Source organism: Carlito syrichta, unplaced genomic scaffold, assembly GCF_000164805.1.
Source record: "Carlito syrichta isolate Samal-C Ts95f unplaced genomic scaffold, Tarsius_syrichta-2.0.1 Scaffold311990, whole genome shotgun sequence".
Lineage (NCBI taxonomy): Eukaryota > Metazoa > Chordata > Mammalia > Primates > Tarsiidae > Carlito > Carlito syrichta.
Window position 1 is genome coordinate 1,435 of NW_007256086.1, and position 5,609 is coordinate 7,043.

Consider the following 5,609-nt stretch of genomic DNA (forward strand, 5'->3'; position numbering starts at 1 on the left):
TGGCGCTGCTGGTGCGCGGCAGCGCGGGCGGCGCCTTCCTCGACCCCAGGCCGCTGACCGTGGTGGCCGTGGCCAACGTCATGAGCGCCGTGTGCTTCGGCTGCCGCTACAGCCACGACGACCCCGAGTTCCGCGAGCTGCTCAGCCACAACGAGGAGTTCGGGCGCACGGTGGGCGCGGGCAGCCTGGTGGACGTGCTGCCCTGGCTGCAGCGCTTCCCCAACCCGGTGCGCACCGCCTTCCGCGAGTTCGAGCAGCTCAACCGCAACTTCAGCAACTTCGTGCTCGACAAGTTCCTGCGGCACCGCGAGAGCCTGCGGCCCGGCGCCGCCCCCCGCGACATGATGGACGCCTTCATCCTCTCGGCGAAGGAGGCCGGGGACGCGGGCGACGGGGGCGCGCGGCTGGACTTGGACAACGTGCCGGCCACGGTCACCGACATCTTCGGCGCCAGCCAGGACACGCTGTCCACCGCGCTGCAGTGGCTGCTCCTCCTCTTCATCAGGTAATCCCCCGGGACGCGTGGGTCGGGCCTTCCCTGCCTCCCCGGGCACAGGCGCACGAGTGGGGCGGGCGTGCGTGCGCTGAGGTCGCAGGCAGCGCGCGGGGTTGGGGGTCTTGCCGCAGATTTCCGTCGCTGAAATCGGAGGCCGCGTCCCAAAGCGACACCCGGGACTCGCAGCGCGGGCCCAGCCACGCGCGCGCACCCCACCCAGCGGCGCCCCACCACTCCCCGTCCCGGCTCTGGTCTCTCCCCACCCCTCCCCGGCTTGCGAGTGAGAACAAATTAGTGAGAACCGTACCCCCACACACCCCCGGCCCAAACCCCGGAAAAACACGATTTTTAAACAGTCTTGAGATCAGCTCTGGCTCAGTAGAAGCAAAATAAGATCGATCCGAAGGAAAGGGTGACGCCGTAAAGAGGTTACACCGGCAGCCTCGGCTCGGGTGGTCGTCGCCGCCCGGGCGCCGGAAGCCAGGAAGCCCGCGGGGACCGGCCGAGAGGATGGATGGGTGGCCCGCGCTGCTTTCGGAAGGCGGCCAGAAACCAGCAGTGATGGGTGTATAAAATCGCCGCGCTAGGAGTAAGAAAGTATTGGGGGCAAAAAACAAGGCGCCGTCCTTAGACCCGTGCGGAGCAGCGTCCAGAAAGGCCCACGGAGTCCCCAGGCGGCTCCCCGGTCCCCGCCTCGCTTTGGCTCCCTGTCCCCAGTGCCCACCTGATAAGGCGGCTTCCTCTACAACGCCCCTCCTCGCACCAACTCAGCAGGCCCTGGTGCGGGTTGCCAAATTTTGCAAATAAAAAACTTGACCCGGGACACACACTAAAAGATTAGCCGCTGTTGATCTGAAATTCAGATTTAGGTGGGCGGCGTGCATTTTATCTGGAAATGTCAGCCCAGGGTCAAATGTCGGCGCTCAAGGCGAATGTCGATTGCCTGCCTGAGAGACCAAAAAGCCTGGTTGTGCCGGTTCTTGGTGTACAAGCTAGCGGTAGGAGATGCGAATTTACAGGCCCACCACCGTCCAGCATCGGAGGCAGAGGCAGCCTCTCTCTCGTCTCATTCACAGCCCACCGCAATCTATATTTCGCTAGATCCTGTACAGCTGGCCTTCACAAATTAAAAGTTTTTCTATATTGAAAGGAACTTTTTCAGTGTTGAGAGCATAGCAACACTTATGGGGTGGGGGAGACAGGCATCGAATCAAGTCAACCCATAGATCAGGGACAAGGCCTTCCCAGGACAGGATGGATTTATCTGGGTGCTTTGCAACCCCAGATAAGCATTTCATCTTTTGAAACAGCCTTTGTTTTTCATGAGAACCCAAGATAAATAGTTCTCCGTGTATTCCAATTGGGCAACAAAAGGAAATAAAACAATACCAGAGTCACTTTAGATTCAAGATATTGATAAAGAGCTTTTCTTCTTGTTGTGAAGAGACAATATACAGGGTTTGGCAAATCACTCTTTTTCCTGAAACACAGCTGTGCCCATTCAAGTTTTTGTCTGTGGCTGCTTTCACAGTGCAACCCAGGCAGAGCGGAACGGTTGTGACAGATCTAACCCTTTATGAAAAGAGTTGGCAGACCCCTGCAATATGATGTTTAAGAACAATTTTTAAAAACACTCATCACATGTAGTTTAAGTTTTTTCTAAGTTGCAATCATTAGTTACCTGGTTTTTTTTTTTAACCTCTGACTTATTGTAGTGGACATTTCCTTATCTTTAAATATTTATTTTAGTACTTTTTTTTAAAGATGGGGGTCTTACTATGTTGCCCAGGTTGGACTCAAACTCCTGGGCTCAATGGATCTTTCCATTTCAGCCTCCCGAGTAGCTGGGACTACAGGCATGCTCTACTCATTTTATTTTGGTTTTAATTAAATGTTTTGCTTATTTATGTGTTTATGTATTTATTTATTTCAGAGACAGGGTCTTGCCCTGTTACCCAGGCTGAAATGCAGTGGTGTGATCATAGCTCGCTGCAACCTCGAACTCCTGGACTCAAGTGATTGTGCCGTTCCTGAATAGTTGGGACTATAGGCGTGTGCCATCATGCCCAGCACAGTTTTACAATTTTAGCTACACATTTTTGTGCCCGTTGAATTATTTCCTGAAAATACATTTCTAGGCACTGATTATTGGGTTAAAAAAAAAACCAACCAGGGGAGGGGTTACCCTTGTGAATCTTGCTTTATATTAAGATTTTGTGGCCTGGTGCAGTGGCTCAAGCCTGTAATCCCAGCATTTTGGGAGGCCGAGGTGAGTGGATTGCTTGACCCCACAGGTTTGAGAACAGCCTGGGCAACTTGGTGAGATCTCATCTCTACAGTAAATAAAAAAATTAGCCAGGTCTGGCAGCACGGGCCTGTAATTCCGGCTACTTAAAAGGCTGAAGTGGAAGGATCGCCTGAGCCCAGCAGGTTGACACTGGGGTGGCTGTGAGTGTGCCACTGCACTCCAGCCTGGACAACGGACTGAGACTCTAACTCAAAAAAAAAAAAAAAAAAAGATTTTGTTTTTCTAAAGGATTGTACCAGTTTATATCATCAACAGTGAACAGGAATTACAATTTGTACCATAATCTTATGAATATTAGGAACTTGCTTTTAAATTTAGAAATACAGTATGTAGCTTGACCCATCAGGGCATCAATTATCTTTGTATAAAGCGAGACTATTGGAATTGTACAGGGAAATGAGGTCGAAAAAATAATCTGTTTTCAGAGCCATATTTTAGCTTTTGTGGGCCCTGGCTTTTTATTTTGTCTCTTTACTCCAGACAAAAACATTAAAAATTGTATTTGATGACTACCTTGGTATCAAGACGAATACATTAAAATGATATATGAAAACATTTTCTTCTACCTAAAAGTCTATTAATTTATTTTTTTAGGTCTGACGGTTGTGAAAGACAGAAAAACATTTTTGTGGGTCCCTAAAAAGTATCGTGGGACCTAGAGACACTTTTTCAATGGATACGTCAATCGTTCTATTAATTGTGCCCTTTTTTAGGTTACAAGAAACTTGAGTTTTTTTTACTTAAAATGGGAAACAGAACTTAAACTATGTGAGGGGTTATTACAGGAAGTATAATTGTTCAAGTTCATCTCGTAATTTAGTGAGAAATTAGGGAACTGTTTTTTGTTTTGCTAGAGATATTAATTCAGTTGCTGACCTTGATATCTGTTTAGGAAACATGAAATTAAAATAAATGATAACGTGCCTTTTAAATGAAAGAAGAATTAATTTTACTCATTTTTTTCCTTCCTCTGCATCAAACACCAAACAGGTATCCTGACGTGCAGGTTCGAGTACAGGCAGAGTTGGATCGGGTTGTGGGGAGGGACCGTCTGCCCTGCATGGGTGACCAGCCCAATCTGCCCTACGTCATGGCTTTTCTTTATGAAGCCATGCGCTTCTCCAGCTTTGTGCCTGTCACCATCCCGCACGCCACCACCGCCAACACCTCTGTCTTGGGCTACCACATCCCCAAGGACACGGTGATTTTTGTGAACCAGTGGTCTGTGAATCATGACCCAGTGAAGTGGCCTAACCCAGAGGACTTTGATCCCGCCCGCTTCTTGGACGAGGACGGCTTTATCAACAAGGACCTGACCAGCAGTGTGATGATCTTTTCGGTGGGCAAGCGACGGTGCATTGGCGAAGAGCTCTCCAAGATGCAGCTGTTTCTCTTTATCTCCATCCTGGCCCACCAGTGCAACTTCAAGGCCAACCCGCATGAGCCCTCAAAGGTGAATTTCAGCTACGGCCTGACCATTAAACCCCAGGCGTTTAAAATCAGCGTCACTCTCAGAGAGTCCATGGAGCTTCTCGATCGTGCTGTCCAGAAGCTGCAAGCCGAGGAGGCTTGCCAGTGAGAAGCCAGAGGCAAGCGGGGGTTGTAGAAGTCTTAGGGGACGAGGAGGACAATGTCGTTTTCTCTCTCTCTCCTCTTCTGTGCTACTTCTCTGCTAGTCTCTGAGGTGAGCATCGACCGACTGGCCCGCAGTTGGGGGCTGTCCAGGACTCCTGGAAGCTTTTTTGAGTCAAAGCCTTAAAGGTCCCGAGGAATTTTTATAGATATGGTAGAGCTGGGTATTTCCAGAAGTCGGGTTCTTTGGAGTTAAAACACACATGTAGACACACACACACACACCACACACCACAAAACTATCTGATGAAGAGGTACTTTGGTAACCATGCCTTTCTGGGTGGGATTCAACTTTGGTATCTGTGTGCAGAAATCTCTGTAGAACACTGTGTTCAGCAAAGTTTCAGGGTCTATTGTTGAAGACACAAAGGCAAGGAATTTCAGGGTAAAGTTTGTGATTGAGGGTGATCAGGGAGTCGGTGAAGACCAGAAATTCCCTTCTCACCTTTTCAGTAAAATCGCTTAGACAGACTCTAGTATTTATGGGTGGATTTCTCTGTGTGCTGATCGAGATACTTACTGACTTTTTAGGACAAATCATAAAATGTCAGTTGCTCAAAAAGAAAATAATAGTTGAATTCATGATTATAGCGAGCTTAGTGATTTATCGTGAATTTTAAAGTGTTCGTTTTTAAGCTGTAAAATTCCAAGCTGAAGTTGTGCCTCTCTTGGCTGCCAAAGCACATCATTTCAATTATGAGCAAATAACAAAAACCCAAAAGGTTGCCAGCCCAACTAAGCTTTAAATTATGTGATTGTAATGTACTGATTTCACCAAACAGTATGCAATATTTATTTACACTTATTACATAATTGTCCCTAAGCAGTATATTAGTATTATCTTGTCCAAGAAAAGGTTGAATAGTATGCCTTATATAATATTGCAGTTCAACTGAGTGTTGCAAAACTATATTAAACGAGCCTGATTAAATCTACTGTCTATTTTGACATCATGAAAACCAAGCAGAGTCTCTTTTCTCATCCAGTACTTGAATGAGAATTGACAGATCTAAAAATTAAGTCCTAGGACATGTTCTTATTTTATAGCATTTTTATTAAAATGATGTTCATGACACAGAATCTGTTTTGAAATTAATCTAATTAATGTGTTAAAATTCCAAACTGTTGGCATGCTTAAATTTAAACTTAATTTTAAAGCCATTCTGGTTATTG

At 47.2% G+C, this 5,609-nt stretch overlaps 1 protein-coding gene across 1 annotated transcript; it reads left to right on the plus strand.

The window, feature by feature from the left end:
• Window positions 1-6: 6 nt before the first annotated feature.
• On the plus strand, window positions 7-5,384 carry LOC103271895 (cytochrome P450 1B1). The gene is made up of 2 exons (XM_008069397.1): window positions 7-505; window positions 3,795-5,384. The coding sequence occupies exons 1-2, from the start codon at window positions 81-83 to the stop codon at window positions 4,381-4,383; spliced, it is 1,014 nt and encodes a 337-aa protein (XP_008067588.1). The 5' UTR covers window positions 7-80; the 3' UTR covers window positions 4,384-5,384.
• Window positions 5,385-5,609: the final 225 nt, after the last annotated feature.